Below are 16,963 nucleotides of genomic sequence, written 5' to 3' on the forward strand. Positions count from 1 at the left end.
GCTAGGTGGTACAGTGGATAAAGTACCAGCCCTGGATTCAGGAGGACCTGAATTCAAATTTGGCCTCAGACACTTACTAGCTTGTGTGACCCTGGGCAAGTCACTTAACCCTCCCTACCCCCTCAAAAAACCAAAAACAAACAAACAAGGAGGAAGGGTTAGGGGAAGCAGTCCTTTTTTTTTAATAATAAACATTTTTATTTATATTTTGAGTTTCAATCCTTATCCATCCTTCGTTCTCTCCCCAAGGCAACAAGCAATCAGATATGGGTTATACACGTTTGATTATGCAAAATATCACATTAGTCACTTTTCACAAGAAAACCTGAACAAAAGAAAATAAAAGAAAGTGAAAAATAGCACACTTCAGTCTGTGTTCAATCAATATCAGTTCTTTCTTTGGATGGAGATAATATGTTTCTACAGTCTTTTGGCATTGTCTTGGATCATTGTATTGTTGAGAATAGTTAAGTCATTCACAGTTCTTCATCAAACAATATTGCACAATGTTCTCTTGGTTCGAAGCAGGCTACTCTTGAACCTCACTCTCATCTAATCTGGTCAAAAAAAGAATACACATACACAAAACAGGGGAATAGGAGGGAAACAGAAGGGGAGAGGTCATAAGAGAGGATAAATTAAGGGAGAGATTAGCCCTAAACAAAACAAACTCTAAATAAAGATATACAAAAGATATACAAAAATATTTACTGCTCTTTTTAAGTAGTTGCAAAGAATTGGAAACTAAATGGGAATCCAACATTTGAGGAATAACTGAACAAGTTACCATATATAAAGGAAACGAAATACTACAATACTCTATAAGCAATGATAAAAGGGATGGTTTCAGAGAAACCTTGAAAGACTTTTATGAACTGATACAGTTATAAGCAGAACCAGAAGAACAATTTATACCAGAGTAATAATATGAAGACAAACAACTGAAACACTTAGGTACTCTGATTCCAGAATACTAATGATGAAACATGCTACAACCTTCCCTGATAGAAAAGTGGAAGACTTAGAATGCCAAATGAGACTTTTTTGTTGATATAGCCAAAGCAGTAATTTTTGTTTCACTATACATTTATGAAGGGTTTTGTGTTTCTTTTTTCAACTGGGGAAAAGAAGGGGTAACAGTGGTGGGAGGGAAAGGAGGTCGATTTTACTGATATAAAAATAAAATTTAATTTTTTAAAAAAGGTTAAGTTAAAATGAAGAGGTAAGAAAGAAAAAATGAAAGATCAGTGTAGATACTAAAAAGTATTATAGAAGTGGTGACTCATGGAAACAGACTTAACCAAAACATAACACTAGGTAGCTGAGAATGGAGCCCTTAGAAATATATGGGTGAAATAAAGAATACAAGACAGACTAAATAAGTATTCAATAGTTAAAAAAAAAACAATAGATGACAATATGGTACAATCACAAGAGAGAAAATGAAAATGATTAATATTCTGACAAGCCAAGAGAATGACAGTGGGGAAAAGGGACAGAAATTATTGCCTTTGGTCCAAAACACAAAGCAAAGCAACAAGTATGCAAATTTTGTATAACATATTAAACAGAGCACAAAATAGTCTCAAGAAGTGTTTTTGTTCTTTTGGTGAGGCAATGAGGGTTAAGTGACTTGCCCAGGGTCACACAGCTAGTAAGTGTCAAGTGTCTGAGGCCAGGTTTTAACTCAGGTCCTCCTGAATCCAGGGCTGGTGCTTTATCCACTGTGCCACCTAGCTGGCCCAAGAAGTGGTTTTTTTTTTTCACTGAAAAATAGTTTCCTATCAAAAGAATGTCCATCAATTGGGGAATGGCTAAATAAACTATAGTTATATAATTGTGATGGACTATCACTGTACTGTAAGAAATGACAAACAGAACGATTTCAGAAAGACCTGGAAAGACTTAGATGAACTGATATATAGCGAAGTGAGCAGAACCAGAATGTTGTGCAGTGACAGCCATATTGTTCAATGAAGAACTGTGAATGACAACTAGTCTCAGCAATACAAGAAATCAAGACAATCCCAAAGGACTAATGATGAAAACATACTATCCACCTCCAAAGAAAGACCTGATATTGATTGAACACAGACTGAATTCAGTATCTATTTTTCACTTTCATCTTTTTCTTTTATTCAAGTTTTCTTAAACAAAATGACTAAATAACAATGTTTAACATAACTGCACATATATAACCTATATCTAATTGCTTGCTGCCTCACGGAGAGGGGAGGGACGGGAGGGAAGGAGGAATAAAATTTGGAACTCAAAACTTCAAATAAAAATGTTTATTATTTTTCTTTAAAAATAGAAAAGAAAACTAGTTTCCTTAAATTAAATCCTGTTTTTCTAACCACTATTTTTCTTCAATCTACTGTCACTCACCACACTCTACATTTTCTCACACATTTCTGTTCCCCTAATACACATTCATTCAGCAAATATTTACTGAGCAGCACTCCTGACAAATTCTCTACCATGTTATCACTCTCAATGTCCCAGGACACTGGCCAAATTCTCCTTGCATCTCCTCCCCAAGTCAGTTGACTTCAGCTAGATTGGTAAAAAGCAACCAGAAAAATGAAGTCACAAAGGAAAGTGACTACTTCCCCTTCCATTCTACTGAAATTAAACTCTAAAAAGGTTATCAATGTCCTAATCATCAAATACTATTTGTCTTTCAGTCCTTATTCTCCTTAGCCTCTCCATAATTTCTCATCTTATTCAACACTGGATGCTGAATGAAGCTCTCTCCACCTTTGGCTTTTTGGGACATTAAATCACGCTATCTCTTTTATCATTAAGATAGGATCACTACCTCTATTTCCTCTGTTAGCTTTGTTTTCTATTCCTGCACCAAAATTGTGGGCACATGCCAAAATTAGGTCTTCAGCATCTCTATCCCTCTCAGGAATCAAAAATGGACTAAGGAAGAGTATTGATTCAGAAGTCAAGAAAGCCATCTTCAAATCCTTCCCTGGACCCTTATATAGTGAGTAGAAAATTGGCAAGTTACAGTTACACAGTGCTTTAGTTTGAGCATCTGCAAAATGTAGATTTGCACTACCTACTTCTCACAAGAACTGTGAGGAAATCACTTTGCAATCTTTAGTTCTATATAAATGAGTCACATTATAGCTTCATTAATAACCTCTATAAAAAGATGACTTCCAAAATAACATCTCCAACCCTGCCCTCACCTCTAAACACCAGTGTCACATGGAACCAAAGATCAGAGAATTGAAAGGAACCACCTTAGAAGCAATCTATCTTAAGAATTAGAAACTGCCTTTGTTCTAGCTGTGAGCTAAAGAACAGTTTTTACATTTTTAAATAGAATAAAATCGTATTTTAAAATGTTAAAACCATTCTTAGCTCCCAGCCAAAACGAAAACAGGTGGCAGGGCAATCCAACAATCCCTGATCTAATCCAATACCCTTAATTTTACTAATGAAGGTCATAAGTGTAAGAAGCAAAATCTTAACCCAGACACACTGGTACTAAACAGAGAGCTAGGTCCATAAATTGAGGTTTTGTTTTTGTTTTTCAATATTTTGAGAACTATATTTCAATAATTAGCACAATAAAATGCAAATTACTTGACATTCAGGGCCCTCTACAATGTGACCTCAATTTACCTTGCCAAACAGGAGGAAGCCCCCAACTCTAACCAGATTGTCTCACCCAAACACCTCTTCATCTTTTTCCCATTTGTGATGCCTTAGCCTGGCCTCCTATTACTACCTTTTGGGGGGGGGGGGGGGGAGGAGGGCAGGGCAATGAGGATTAAGTGACTTGCCCAGGGTCACACAGCTAGTAAGTGTCAAGTGTCTGAGATCAGATTTGAACTCAGGTCCTCCTGAATTCAGGGCCAGTGCTTTATCCACTGCAATACCTAGCTGTCCCTATTACTACCTCTTTAGTCTTCCTTCAAGGTAGTTTATAAGACCTACCTCCTCCAAGAAGCCAACTTCAAGTAATTTCTCCCTCCTCTGAACACTTATTGTCTATAAACTTCACATGATAATCATGTACTGCTTTATGACATCTCTACAACCTTAAGCTGTTATTTTGATTTGTTCATCCTTTAATTTTTCTGTTACATCTGTTTTATATGTGTGTGTGTGTGTGTGCGTGCGCGCATGCAGGCGCGCACGCAGGCGCGCACACACACACATGTGCAATTGCTCCTAGAGGGAAAGAAGTATATATCAACACTTTTTTAAAAAAATGTTTCCCACGGGGCAGCTAGGTGGTGCAGTAGATAGAGCACCAGCCCTGGATTCAGGAGAACCTGAGTTCAAATTTGACCTAAGACACCTGACAACACTTACTAGCTGTGTGACCCTGGGCAAGTCACTTAACCCCAATTGCCTCACTTAAAAAAAAAAATGTTTCCCCAGCACAGTGTCTAACACATTGTAGGCATTCTAGAATTTTTTTTTTAATTTGAGTAAATCCCAGGCACAGGGAAAATTCTTGAGTGAAAGAAGTAACAATCAACTACAATATGCACACAAACACATGTCAAAATAAACTGAAATCTTCTATTTCCTTATCAGCTGATCCAAATAAAATTCTTCCAACTTCTGAAATCTCAAAAAACATGAATGTCCCAAGCCAAAAGAAACACCCACTTCAACCCTACTTCAAATCTCCTACTGCCTACTGGACATTTCCACCCGTATCAAGCATTTAATAATCAACAGTCAACAAATATTTATTTATTTAGTAAGCCTCTGGTGGCTCAGGCACAGTGCTAAATTCTGGCAACGCAAAGAAAAGCAAAAGATAATCCCTGTCCCCTGCAAATTTACAAAGAGAAAAACAAAACAGTCCCTCACCTCAAGAAACTTACATTCTCATCATCTCCATCATCTCCACTGATGTCAAATGTACCCTCATTCCCATAATCAGTACCTAGCCCAGAGACCTTATTTCACATCCCAGCATAACTGCTCCACTGATGCCAAACTGAGTAATTTCTAAAGCACAGACAGGTCTGACCAAGTGACTCCCCTGCTAAAGAAGCTTCAGGGTTGGGGGTAGCTAGGTGGTGCAGTGGATGGAGCGCTGGCCCTGGATTCAGGAGTACATGAGTTCAAATCCGGCCTCAGACACTTGACACGTACTAGCTGTGTGACCCTAAGCAAGTCACTTAACCCCCTTTGCTCCGCAAAAAAAAAAAGCTTCAGGGGCTTCCTTACTGCAACTAAAATAATCTGTGAATTTCACAATCTGGCTCTACCCCATTTTGGGAGGCAGATTACCTAGTTAATTCTCTCTCCCTCCAGCCTACTCACACACACACACTGCAACATACTTTATCATTCTGCCAAATTGGCCTACTCATTGTTCCTCATCCATGTCATACCACTTACAATGCCTATGCTTCTTCTTGTTGTTCAATCATGTCTGACTCTTCATGACCCTGCAGACCACTGCATGCCAACACTGTTCATGGTGCTCTCTTGGCAAAGACTTTAGGGATTTGCCATTTGCTTCTCCACTGGAGTAAAGGTAGTCAGAGGTTAAGTGACTTGCCCCCGGTGACAGAACTAATACATGTCTGAGGCTGAATTAGAACTCAGGTCTTTCTGACTCCACACCCAACACTCTATTCACTGGTCCTCCTAGCTGCCTTTGCACACACAGACTATCACCCATATCTGGAATTCTCTCCCTCTTCACCTTCTATCTTTTGGAAACCTGAGTTCCCTTAGAGCCTCAGTTCAAGCCCCAACTCTTTCAAGAGGTTTTTCTTGATTTCCCCAGTTTGTTAGTATATATTACAAAATCATTGTTTATACAGATATATGTGTGTATACACACATATACATATAAAAATTCATCCTTTATTTACCTTAACTGTAAACACATATTCTCCTCCCTCCCCCATAGAATATAATCTTCTTAAAGACACTGTAGTTTTTATGTTTGTAGGCCTGGCACATATGAGGTGCTTAATAAATGCTTGCTAATTATTCATAGGAAAAATCAAGCTTTTACTTTCCTCTATACTGCCCAATTTCTCAACTTAAATTTTAAAGTATTCAAAAGTAAACGAGGCTTCACATCCAAGTTCAATCAAAACATTTTAAACGTTTTAATACTTTAAAAAAAGGTATGACTGCGATTTTAGGAAAAAATTTAAGTACATCGGGAGAAAGGTAGCAAGTAAATCCCAAATGAAATTATGGATGTGTGTGTGGTGTGAATAAAGTGCTAAATAAAATACATTTCTATTAAGGTACTATATTAAATAAGAACAAAAGCCATTTTCAAAAAAATGGGTCAAATAATGAGTCAGTAGTTTTCAAAAGAATTGAAAGTTACAAACAACTACATGAATTCCCTAAATCACTAATAAAAATGCAAATCAAAACAACCCAAAGTTTCACCTGACACCCAAAAGTGATGCAAAAAGATGACAAAAAGATGGGAATAATCAATGATGAAGGAAATGTAAAAGACAGTTGCACTAACAGATGGATTGATGGTGGAGCTATGAATTGGTACAGCTATTCTAGAAAGCAATTTGTAACTTTGCAAGGAAGTGAGTAAAAGTTCCTTATATTTTGACCTACAAGGAAGGAGAAGAAAACATTCATTTAATAAGTGCCTACTTGGTGCAAGATACTGGGCTAAGCACTTTTTTACAACAAATATCTCATCTGACCCTCACAATTCTGCAAGATAGGTGCTGTTATTGATTTTTTTACAGTTGAGGAAACTGAGGCAGAGGTTAAGAAACTTTCCCAGAGTCACTCAACTAGTCAGTATATGAGAACAGATTTGAATGAATAACTTCCCAACTCAAGGCCCAGCACTCTATCCATTGTTGCACTTAGCTGCCTCCAGAATCCCAATCTCCAGAATTGCTACAAGGCAATATGACATGGCATAATGACAAGAAAGTCAATGTCAAAAAGGATCTACCTATTACATCAAAATACTTATAGCAGCATTCTCTGTGGTAGCAAAGAACTGGGGGGAAAAAACAGATGCCTATTGATTGGAGAATGGCTAAACAAATTAAAGCAAATTGAATAGATAACAATGGTGAAACTTATATGAACTGATACATAACAAATAGAACCAGGAAAACATACACTCTAAGTACAATGTGAATAGAAAAGACAATAATGAAACCTGCAAACCACTTCAAAATTGAAATGAACAAAATTTGGTCCCAAAAAGAGATATGAGGCAACATTTCCTCCTGCTCCTTTGCATAAGTGAAGAACCATAGGCTAGGGAAAGGGACAGGAGAAAATAGATCATTTTTTTAAAAATATCAATTAAAAAATATATGCTTGGCATGATGGCACACACCTGTGATCTCAGAGATCAAGACTTGAGTTTGGAAGCTCTCAACTGTGGTATGCCAAGCAGATCAGTTGTCTGTACTAAGACTCACCAACAATAAGGTGAGCACTCAAGGAGGAGGGGGCTGGATCACACTGCCTATGGAGGCAACCCAGCCCAGGTGAAAAACAGAGCAGGTCAAAATTCCCATGCTGATCAGCAGCAGGATCAATTGGTGAGTGACTATTGTACTTCTAGGCTTGGTAAGTGAGGCAGTCTCAAATTGAGGCAGCTAGGTGTACTAGCTAGAGCACTGGGCCTAGCGTCAGAAAGACCTGAGTTCAAATGCAGAATTACTACGTGCAAGTCACTTAACTTCTGTTTTCCTCAACTGTAAAATGAAGATAACAGTACCTACTTCCCAGAGTTGTTAAAAGGATCAACTGAGATATGTGTAAAGCACTGAGCACAGTGCTTGGCACATAGCAGGTGTTACATATAAATACTAGCTATTATTATTATATGGAATTGCCTGGCTAAGTCTCTGTTAACTTCTCAGAGCCCCAGGATACTTCTCTAAGTTTAGAAGATGCAGAATAATTACCAGTATGTACTGGTAAGGGAATTTTCTCAACCAAATCACAGGTCAACCTTTTAAAAGACTCCATCATCTAAGGCAACTGTGGCTTTAAGCAAGCTACTCTAGTTAATAAGCTTAAATTATAAATTGGATGACTCCTAAATTTCTAGGAACTAGATGTGGTTAGATCAGTCACAAAACTAATTCTCTTCTTAAATGGAGAAGGGACAGCAGGAGGAGAGAGGAAGGTCAGAAAGTACATAGAATTTCACAGTTGGTAAGGCCCTTAAAGCTACATCATCTACCCAAACCTAAAATTTTACAAATAAAGGAAACTAAGACCTAGAGAGGTTCAATAACTTGCCATACAATTAACTTTTCTTTCCCCCGGGACAGTGAAGGTTAAGTGACTTGCCATGGGGCACACAGCAATTAAGTGTCAAGTGTCTGAGGCTGGATTTGAACTCAGGTCCTCCTGAATCCAGGGCCAGTGCTTTATCCACTGCACCACCTAGCTGCCCCCTTGCCATACAATGGCAATGCAAGGACTAGATCCTAGAACTCCTATCTCCCAATCCAGAGTTCTTTCCACTGTGCCTCATCACACTATAACTTATTTTCTCTTTGATAAGTGTTTTAGTGGACAGCTGGGAAATTTTTCATTACATACTTCTGGTAATAATAATACTTAACATCTGTATAGTGCTTTTAGTTTTTTTTACTTCTGCAAGAGATCTTGAGAGCATTTAACACATTTGATATTGACATTCTAGCAAAATTCTATATTTAACTTTCATGGAGCTGGAAAAGAGGTACAAAAGTTTTCTTTTCTTAAACATCAGTTCTGATCTTGCTGTTTCAAAGGATGCTAATTATACTCCCCGGGGGATCATTGTATTTTCCCATATGACATATATAAGAATTATTCATTCACTTCACTTACTATAGACTGCTCAAGAAATTACAAATTTAATGAAATTTTCAAATTTCTAGAACCTCAAAAGCCATCCAGGCCATCCCCACTCCTTCACTTTACAGATGAAACAAGTGAGTCCCTGAACAGTGATTTATAGTTCACATATATAATAATAGGATTCAAACCGAAGTTTGCCTCCAAATCCCAATGTTCTGCTACCTTATACTTCCCTCCCTTCTAGATCTGGAGCAGGAGCAGGGAAACTCCAATTAGAAGTTTAATTTTATTCAGCATGCCAGACAATATTGCTTTGGTCACAGCTACTGCAGTCCAAAAAAAAATATTCTCCCAGTGTCCTACTTCTAAAAAGTTCCTACCTCTAAAAATTTAAGAATAAAGAGCAGTTAAAGCCCTAGGAAAAACTGTTAATCAGCTGTATTTTAAAGAGCAGTGCTGACACCACAATTCAATTTCAATTAGAAACTGGGTATGTATGACAAGAGTAGTATTTACCCAATATACCAAAAACAGTTCTTTTTAGCTCTCGACCACTTCTGACACACTCCACACATTCCCCAAACCATCCCTTACTTGCCCTCATTTATCTAACACAACTATGGACAGGGCATTTTATTGTTATGGACTATATAGAGAGGGGAGATAAAACACGGTATATAAACAACTAAAATACAGGACAATAAGTGATCAGTGCTATATTTCTGTTACTAAGTGCCATAGGACCAAAAAAAAAAAATGTTATCTATCTGGGAAGTTAAGGAAAGAAAAATTTCAAGGAGTTAGTGAACTGTGCCTTCAAGATTCTGAGAAGGAAAGATAGGAGGGTATTTCAAACAAAGAGCAAAGCTGAAGACAGAAGGCATATTGAGGTAAAGTTGAGAAAACAGACTATAATTTGTTTAGGAGAGAGATGTAGTAGAAAGGAAAGAATGCGAACTAAATTTAGGAGACCTCAATCCCCAATTCCATATTTAACTAAGCATAATATAAAATCTTTAAATATTAAAATGTTAATGACCACTTTTAATACCAGGTGAATTTAATCTTGTGTCTCTCAAAAAAAAATCAAATTGACCTTTACTTCCATATGTATCTTAAGTCTTCAGTAACAGAAAAAAGGGAGGAAGGGAAGAGTTACCACTTCTGGTCATCAGCTTGGTAAAGTGTAAATAAAGGCTTGAGTCAAAAGACCTGGGATCAAATCCTGCTTCTGACACTACCTCTTGGGGATTCATTTTTCTCAAATGTAAAGAGTTGGATGATATAGCTTCTAAGAACCCTTCTAGCTCTAATTCTATGATCCAGAGTCAAAGTAGAAAAGAGACCCAAAAAAAAAAAAGCTTTTAAGTAAAATAGTGCCAGAAAACCATCTCAACTAATCATTTAGAGTGATCTTCAGGTGTTGTTGTGACTAGCTGTAGTCAGAGAAAATAAACAATACTAAATTTACAGCAAGTGTTCTTAAGAAAACTTGTTTGTGTCATGGACCAATTTAGGCAGTCTGGTATATCTTATGGACCCCTTCTCAGAATATTTTTAAATTTATAAAATAAAATATGTAGGATTACAAATTAAACCAATTATATTGAAATATACTTATCAATCTTTTTTTGTTTAATTCATGGACCCAGATTAAAAACCCTTGATTTTAAGGAGATACAGAAAACCAGATGGTTGCAATTTTATGCTGAAAAGTAGATAAGGAATGCCAATTACTTCTTGATACCATAAGGGAAAAAGGCAGCTCACACAAGCCTTTTTTCATAAAAAATCAGGCAAAAAAGTTTTTTATGAGAGAATAACTACAAAGAGCCATTGTTGAGCAGAATTTCCTTCCAGGGTTATTAAGAATGATAAAGCCTCAGAAATAGTCCAACTATGTATCTTCAAGATCATTGTCTCCAGAAAAAAACTTTGGTTTAAAAGGATTTTACATTAGCATCACTATCTTGTGGCAAGAAAAAAATCTAATTAAAAATTATCTATTGATAAAGTTATTAAAAGGTGTCTTACAATTAATAAACTATTAGACCTCATGAAAATTTGGGTAAGTTAGGGATCTATCCAAGGACTGAAGATCAGGAACCACAACTAAATCTTGAAACCTTACCTGATCAGCTCCTCTTGACTACAGTCCCACTGTTGGGGTTGTAATGTGTTTTGCTCGGAGGAAGGGTGGAAGAATGGGCTGTTTGAATATTTCTCACCTTCTTTGCCCACCTAAGCTCAAGGCTTTGGACAAATGACAAGAAATCCTCCCGGAAAAAATAAGTTGAGTACCCTGTAGCTAAGCTGCTCTCTCCACACAAAGAATCATTATTTTAGAATTGGAAGGGCCCTTAAAGTTTATCCAATATAAATTACTGATTTTACAAACTGGAAAACTAGGGCTCTGAAAGGTAAAATGGCTTATCCAAGGTCACTGACTCTGTCTAGTGGGTTTAACATCTGCTACCACTCATTTTGATATTTATTCATATTCTGAGACTATTACATAAACGTTTCTTATGCCTATTTTTCTTTTCTAACTGGATTACCAAATCCTAAAGGTAAGGAACCAAAGCTTTAAGCACAATGCATATAAAAAAAAACATCAATGAAAACTCTTAGAGATACATATATTTCCACTTTGTCAAAATGCAAGTCTTATCTTTTCTCATTTAGGGTAGAGGAAGCCAAAAGTACCTACATATCAAGTCCTGACAACCTACCTTGATCAACAATACAATGTAAAATTAAATGAAGTTTAACTTGGTCATATTTTTGTCTTCTCCACTAGCTTTGCTCTACAGAATTTAAAAATTAATATTCATAATGTGAATATGACAATTCTTTTCTTTGAAGCATTTAAACTTGTCAAACAAAACACACAGAGCCCCCCTCCAAGTCCTTCAAAAAGTACCAGAAAACTAGAAATCAGCTTTAACAAAAATATACCTCCAACAGTAATTAAACTACAGAAAAAAGATAACCGAAAAAGCCATATAGACTCCCATAGCGAATACCAAATTACCATTAGAGTGATGTCAAGTGCAACTTTGGATAAATCATTTGACTTCTTTAGGCCTCAGTTTCTTAATCAGTAAGATATGGTTTGTTCCATGTAACCTGTCTTCCCAGGGTCATTCTTTTACTTACAAACCTCAGTTTGTGACAAAATACAGGTATAAAAGCCCTACATTAATTTCCTTGGCTGTGGATACACCACCACCCACAAACATAATTCAATTAGCAATGATGATTTTCGTTTCAAAGGCCCTTTCAACTCTAAAGTCCTATAATGATTTAAACGAGTTAAGAACCTTTCAATATGATTGTGTATTTTAAAACTTTGGCCAAGAAAGTAATGAATTCTCTAACAAGCAATATAGACAGAATAAAAACATTCTGTCCCTCGAAGTGCTGGGAAAAGGTAGAAAAACTGAAAAGAAATGAAACTAGTTTCAACGAGGAGGCCCACTGCCCAAAAATTTTCTTACGTTTATGTTATGTAGTCTGCAAACCTTAAAGAACTACATATATGCTAGGTAAAATTGTATTTTTAAAGTTTCAGAAAAAACTTATTCTGTAATGGAATACTTACTACTTTACACGACTACAAAAATAAACCAAGTTGGACCTCAACGTAAACTACTGTACTTCCAAACTGTTAGATTCGGTTTTACCATTTTCATACATATGAAAAGACTTCAAAATATTAAGCTATACTGAAGAACAATAAAGAAAAGTCTCACCGCAAACACAGCAAGATAGGGATTGTCTGAAGAAAGGTAGGAGCCTATTAATTTCTGTAAATGACTTGGGATCCCCAGGGTCGTAGTTGAGCACTAGACGGCTCGCTGAAATGTAAAGAGCAGTAGCATTCACCGGGTTCATTGCAGACACTTCGACACTGATGATTCCTGGTTAAAAAGAAAGTTCGGGTCCAACTCTGTAACCAGACAAGGAACAATGGCCAAGATGCAAGAATTCGTTTGAAAACAAAGTTGAACCTCTGCCCAAAGAAGTAACTTAAATCCGTACAGGTTCCGGGAGCTGAAGAAATCCTCCCACACATGGGACCCTGGCGCCCCTCCTCCTGAGTCCCTGAGACTTCCAGACAAAAAGAAAACTGCGTTCGAGTTCCTCCGGTGCAGGAGCCGGAGCAGCAGGAGGGAGAGGTCGCCGCCCCAAGCTAGTGGTGAAGCGGCTCCCGTGCACGGTGCGCCCGGGGGAGGCTCCCCTTAGTGGAGCTCGGTGGGGATTCGCTCCAGCAGCATCTCCCGCCGCTATTACCAACCTCCTCCCCGGTAAGGTTTGGCGGCGGAAGGGGGGAGGGGGAAGGGCTCGGGGGTAAGGGGAGTCCAGGCCCCCCGACCCCGGTGCGTGTGTGTTTATGTGGAGCTGGAAGGAGGCTTCTCTGCCGGCTGCACCCCTTACTCCATCACAGCGCCAGGCCGGGCGGTAGATGCATCAGCTTCCACAGTCCTACTGCAAGCGGTGGCGGCGGATGTTGCTGTTGCTGTTGCTGTTGCTGCTGCTGCTGCTGCTGCCGCTACCGCCGCTGCTGCTGCCGCTGCCGCTGTGGTTGGCGGGGCCCGCCGCCGCTTCCCCCATGTCGGACGCGGGGCCCCGGGGCTGATTCCGGTTCTCGGCCCCGGCCCCAGCGTCCACCACCCGGCTTTCGCAGAAAGAACGTGGGAGCTCTGGAATCAACCTCGGGTGGGGAGGGGGAGGGGCAAGGGACGGAGGCGGCGGGATGGGGGCGGGGAAGACCCCGGGCCAGGCCGCGGCGCCCCTTACACACACACGCACACACACCAACACACACACTCACACACCGGGGTCACCAGGCGCAGGCGCCGCCCCCTCACTGCCCCGCCATCTTCTGCCAGCCACAGGCACCAGTCCCTCCGCCTTCTCCTCAGAACACGACGAGGACAGCGGCCGCCGCCACCGCTTCTGCAGCTACAGCTTCTGGTCGGCCGCCGCCGCGGTCACGAGCACACGCCGCCAGGCCCCGCCGCCGCCCAGCGCACACACACAGCAAGGCCCGGCCGCAAGCCCCTCCCCCCAACACACCACCGCCACCGCCACCCTTGGACTCCACACGCCGCCCAGACTCTGTCCCGGGCCGCGGCAGCCGCAACGGATCTCACGGGCTTAGAGGTGTCTCAGGCCCTGCTGGCGACAACGACCGTTACCCCAACGGGCAAAGCCACGGTCATCCCCGAGACTCCCCCGCCGCCGTCGTCGCTACCGCCCACACGCATGCGCAGTTTGCACCCTTCCCCCACCCCCTTCCCCCGTCCCTTCCCTTCCCTTTTCCCCTGCTTCTCCTCTAGGCGCCCCCGCCCCCTCCTTCTCTCTCCCTCCTCCCCCCCTCAGCCCCGAACCTACTTGACACATGCGCACTACCCACTTCGCACCGCCGCCACTCTCCCGCGCATGCGCTACGGACATTAACCCGGAGAACGAGATAAACAGACGAGCGCGTTCACGCACTCCGCCTCTTCACTCCACTTCCCCTACCCCTCCACCCCTTCTCCAAAAAAAAAAAAAAAAAAAAAAAAACCCGCTACCTTCTGCGCATGCTCTAATGCGCGAGTTCGTTTCCTAGAGTCTCCGGTCACGACTGCCAACAAGCGCATGCTCGCTCTCCACTCCCCACCCCACCCCCGATTTCTCGCCCCCAACCCACGCTCAGAGGCTTTGGGGGGGAAGGGGGCGGGGAAGGGGCGAAGTGATCCCCTAAGTAAACCGCTGGGAGCCGCCTTCTGCGTTGCTTCACTTCTCGTCCTTCCCCACCCACAACCCCTCGAGTACCTCATGCTTTTGCCGCCCTTGCCCGGGACCGGGAAGCGTCCTCCTTTCCCCCCAGGCCAGGCCTCTCCCCGCAGCTGACGAGCTACCCCGGCGCCCCTCCCCTTCCCCACCTCTCGGCGGTCCGGTGCGGCTCCCGAGGGCGTGGTGCCTGCACACTGGCTGCTGCCGCGATCATATTTTCTCTCTTAGCAGCCGCCTCGGCTCCGAGCTGTTCTGGCGGGGACTGGGGTGGGAGGGGAGCCGAGTCGTGGGGGTCAGGGTCAGTCCGGGCTTTCTAGGGATGTCTGATCCGAGCTCGAGCTCGGAGAGAGAACGCCCGGCTCCCTCCTCTCGCGCGGCCGGCCCGTGGTCAGCGCCTTTCCAGTCTCTGGCATCCTGCCCTTAGGTTACCCTTGACTCGTGTCCAGCTGGAGGGTCCGGCTAAAAATAAGTCCGGATTCGCCTCCCCAGTGGCCTCCTGCATGCTTTTCGATTGTCATGGGTGCCAACACTAGCACACAATGCTACGGAGAGGCTGAAGATAAGGACGGCACAAAACCAGAACCTCATACTGACCTGCACTTTTTCTCCAAATCTACATCCCCATACTAAATTGCAGTGACCTCCCTATACCACCCTCACATCCCACCCCTTTTTTGCACTCTTGATTTAAAAAAAAATCCTGGACAAGTGTCCACCGCTCAGCTGTCAAAATGATCTTCCCTTAAAGAGCAGGTCTGATCATGTTACCCTCCCAACTCAATATGTGCCACTGGCTTTCTGTCATCTTCAGGATCAAATACAAAATCCTCTGCCATCCAAAGCCTTTCATAATTTGCTCCCCCTCTCCTTTTCAAGTCTCTTTATACTTTACCCTGCCTCCCCCTCCATGTAATCAGCTATCCAATGACACTGGCTTCCTTGCCCTTCTTGGAACAAGGCACTCCATCTAATCTCTGGGAATTTTCACTGGCTTCCTCCGTGCCTGAAAAGCTCTCCCTCCTTATCTATATGTCCTAGCTTCCCTGACTTCCTTCAAGAACCAAAAATCCCACCTTCTGCAAGAAGCCTTCCTGATCCCCCTTAATTCTAGCGCCATCCTTCTATTGATTATTTCCAATTTATCTTGTACATAGTTTGCATGTGGTATTAATTAATTAATGGAAATTAATTACACTACAAGCTCCCTGAGAGGCAGGACTTGTCTTTTACCTTTCTTTGAATCCCCAGGGCATAGCACAATTTCCGGTGCAAAGGTACTTAATAAATGTTTGACTGACTGATCCGGATGTCCACATGTGTCCAGATTTAGGCTTGCAGAAAGCCCCTTTGGCCTACTTCCATTGATAGACATGAATTTTCTCTGAGAATAAATAACCTGACTATCCCCAAGACTCTGTTTTAGGGATGATCAAAAGGCTCAAGCTTAACTAGTGTGATAAGAAATGTCCCCTAGGAATTTATCCGTGGAAAATCCTTGACTATTTTCTTCAAGATGTATAAAGTTCTTTGTATCCCCCAAATAAGAACCACTATTCACGTACTTTATGATCACTGGTAGATATCCTAGGATTTAACAAAATATATAAATACTGAGTCTTTCTTGACTTAGGCTCCTATTTATGTACCTTTCTCAAATCTTAATACCAAAAAAAAGAGAACTGGTTCTTAATGAGATTTGATGTCATCAAATTCCTGGTTGTTTCCAACCAGATAGCACTAAGATCATGAAATGTTAGCTTAAAGGAACCTTTCAAGTGTGTACTAGTAAATGTTTAATAATTAAGGCTCTCCTAAAAGCATGAGACACAAGTTGAATTTGCATTATTAACATTTTCTCCATGACTTTGAACTAGACAGTCGATGAAACAATAAACCAACCCTTGATCTGTCAATTTTGCCGATTTCTATTTCAGAGGTATAAATTGCTCATACTTAAAATTTAACAATCAGCTATTATGACTCAATATTAGCTGCCACCAATACACCCTCTCCTACAAGTAAGGGTGGAGTAGAAACCACTCTCACCCAAATTAGCTCTGATGGCTAAACTAATTGAGAACACTTCTCAATCAAAGACTTTGAGACAATATTTTGAAGACCATGGGATGAAGCAAAATGAGACTAGACAAAAAGTCTTTCCCTATAGGCTTTAAAATTTGGATCCTTTGGGAAATTGATCTGTTAGGGATCATCTATAAATGATCAAAGGGATTGAGAAGGAAGAAAGTTCCAAAAATTGGAGCTACTGTCTCTCCAGCACTTCCCTGAGGAGAAATCACCTGGGGAGGTAGGGGAAGGTACAGGGGAGAAAGAAAGTTGAGAAGGAGAAGCCTCCACTTTGGCCTTAGCT

At 41.0% G+C, this 16,963-nt stretch overlaps 1 protein-coding gene across 2 annotated transcripts in view; it reads right to left on the reverse strand.

Moving 5' to 3' along the window:
- Window positions 1-14,707, reverse strand: part of MSL2 (MSL complex subunit 2) — a 42,533-nt gene extending 27,826 nt beyond the window's left edge. The window contains exon 1 of one of the 2 annotated variants that reach the window (XM_043999193.1): window positions 14,632-14,707. Coding sequence is in view for 1 of the 2 variants with exons in the window: in XM_043999192.1 (XP_043855127.1) it covers window positions 12,561-12,702 (142 nt within the window). In the remaining variant the exon portion in view is untranslated. Of the gene's footprint in view, window positions 1-12,560; window positions 14,079-14,631 lie in introns of those variants that run through there. The other variant, XM_043999192.1, reaches the window with a different exon arrangement.
- Between the last annotated feature and the right edge of the window lie 2,256 nt (window positions 14,708-16,963).

Source organism: Dromiciops gliroides, chromosome 3, assembly GCF_019393635.1.
Source record: "Dromiciops gliroides isolate mDroGli1 chromosome 3, mDroGli1.pri, whole genome shotgun sequence".
In the NCBI taxonomy this organism is placed as follows: domain Eukaryota; kingdom Metazoa; phylum Chordata; class Mammalia; order Microbiotheria; family Microbiotheriidae; genus Dromiciops; species Dromiciops gliroides.